At 49.9% G+C, this 1,806-nt stretch overlaps 2 protein-coding genes across 7 annotated transcripts in view; one reads left to right on the top strand and one right to left on the bottom strand.

The window, feature by feature from the left end:
- LOC106724482 overlaps nt 1–775 on the bottom strand; it is a 7,794-nt gene extending 7,019 nt beyond the window's left edge. For 4 of the 5 annotated variants that reach the window (XM_014532075.1, XM_014532072.1, XM_014532074.1 and 1 more), the window contains exon 1: nt 601–775. In XM_014532075.1, coding sequence (XP_014387561.1) covers nt 601–770 — 170 coding nt within the window. In that variant the 5' untranslated portion in view covers nt 771–775. The other variant, XM_014532073.1, reaches the window with a different exon arrangement.
- A 45-nt stretch (nt 776–820) lies between these two features.
- The window catches only part of MEIS1 (Meis homeobox 1), a 134,101-nt gene continuing 133,115 nt past the window's right edge, over nt 821–1,806 (top strand). The window contains exon 1 of one of the 2 annotated variants that reach the window (XM_005884543.2): nt 821–1,578. In XM_005884543.2, coding sequence (XP_005884605.1) covers nt 1,567–1,578 — 12 coding nt within the window. In that variant the 5' untranslated portion in view covers nt 821–1,566. The remainder of the gene's footprint in view (nt 1,579–1,806) is intronic. The other variant, XM_005884541.2, reaches the window with a different exon arrangement.

The raw sequence follows: 1,806 nt of genomic DNA, 5'->3' as shown, positions 1-1,806 counted from the left end.
CGAGCCCGCGTCGGGTTTCGCTTTCCGGCGATCGTAAATAGCTTGGTGTTTGTAAACAGGCGCTGGGGGCACATTCCCGGCTCTGAGCTCATTGTTCCCTCCCTTCCTCTCACACTTCGTGCAGGACTCCGGGGTTGGGGGGTCTCCAGGGCTAGGAGGTGGGGGCGTCCAGACCCCCAAAGTGAGAAAATGCAAGCATTTCCTCTCCTTGGACCGAGTGTCTACCTCTGACAGCAAAAAACTCTTAAGCTGGATCTGCAGACAGCCCCAGCCATCCCCACCCCACGTTCACGGGACTCCTTAGCAGAGCCTTTCCCAGCCTTGCTCCCGCTCCTCCTCCCCGCTCCCCTCTTGACTTTTCGACTTGGGAGTCTTTAGTTCTGAGAACCCGGTACTTTCCTCATCACCCCCTTCCGCCCTGAAAAAACACTGGCAGACCCCAATCATTTCGAGGAAAGTCATGAAGTCAATGCGCGGAGCCCCGTGCAAAATAACTCCCGCCACTGCCTGCCCCGCATTTATTCCCAGTTTATTTCAAGCATCGGCTTTGGGGAGAGAGTCTGGAGGGGGAGGGAGAGAAAAGAATACGGAAAATAAGACCGGTGGCCGGGATCTGCTGGCCGCGGCTGTGCGCGTGTGCCCTGGGTGTGTGGGTGTTTGTGCCTGGGCGTGCGATTTAATGGAGCGCCTCTCTGCCTCTCCAGTGCGGCCAGAGCTCGCTTCGCGCACCCACCCCTGCCGGGGAGCCTACTTGCTGCAGCCCAATGCATTGTGTAAGACGCGACCTGTTATGGCCACCACTACTTCCGGGTTCTAGCATTCTGGTCGGAATCCACCTCTCCGCCTGTGCAACACACACTTTACACACGCACGGGGACTGCAAGCGGGCAGCATCGATTGTGGCTCCTTTAAGACAAACTCAGACAGACATTTTTTTTTTAACCCTCCTCCTCTAATCTCCCTCCAGTGCAGCAGTTGCAAAGAGGGAGAGAGAGAGAGAGAAAGAGAAAGAGCGAGCGAGCGAGAGAAGAGAGAAACTGATTAGGAATTAGGACTGATTCAAGGGGAGCGAGCGCTAGGGCTTTGTGCATTTGAATATTAACATTTGAGGTGTTCTGACCAGAAGAAGACAGAGCGGATGATCATTCATTCACCACGTTGACAACCTCGCCTGTGATTGACAGCCGGAGTGGCAGAAAGCCATGAGATTTGGTAGTTGGGTCTGAGGGGCGCTGCTTTTTCTTTTCTTTTTTTTTTTCTTTTTTTTTTTTAAACTGATTTTTTGGGGGAGAGAAGATCTGCTTTTTTTTTTTTTTTTTTTTTTTTTTGCCCCCGCTGCTGTCTTGGAAACGGAGCGCTTTTATGCTCTGTGACTCGGGCGCTTTGCTTCAGGTCCCGTAGACCGAAGATCTGGGACTAATAGCTCACGTTGCTGGAGACGTTAAGGGATTTTTTCGTCCTGCTTAATTTTTTTTTTCCGGGGGAGTTTGCGTATTTGTTTCCTTTCACACTGGCCTTAAAGAGGATATATTAGAAGTTGAAGTAGGAAGGGAGCCAGGGAGGCCGATGGCGCAAAGGGTACGTATTAAAAAAACAACAATTGTGGAACTCAAATGTGAGATTAAATTGAAACGTGGCTGAAAGACACTGCTAAAAAGTTTCCTTTTTTTCCTCTCTGTCTTTCTGAATGAGGCTCCTAAAGCCGTGGCCTAAAGTGAGAGTATTTATTCAATGCGTTTGTGAACTTATGTATGTTACATGTTAATTCGAATAATCAAGTTTTCTGTAGATTCCTAACCAGTATAT

This window comes from Myotis brandtii, unplaced genomic scaffold (genome assembly GCF_000412655.1).
Source record: "Myotis brandtii unplaced genomic scaffold, ASM41265v1 scaffold84, whole genome shotgun sequence".
NCBI lineage: Eukaryota > Metazoa > Chordata > Mammalia > Chiroptera > Vespertilionidae > Myotis > Myotis brandtii.
Note: the sequence above shows the minus strand (reverse complement) of the source record. Positions and strands in the feature narration are given on the sequence as shown.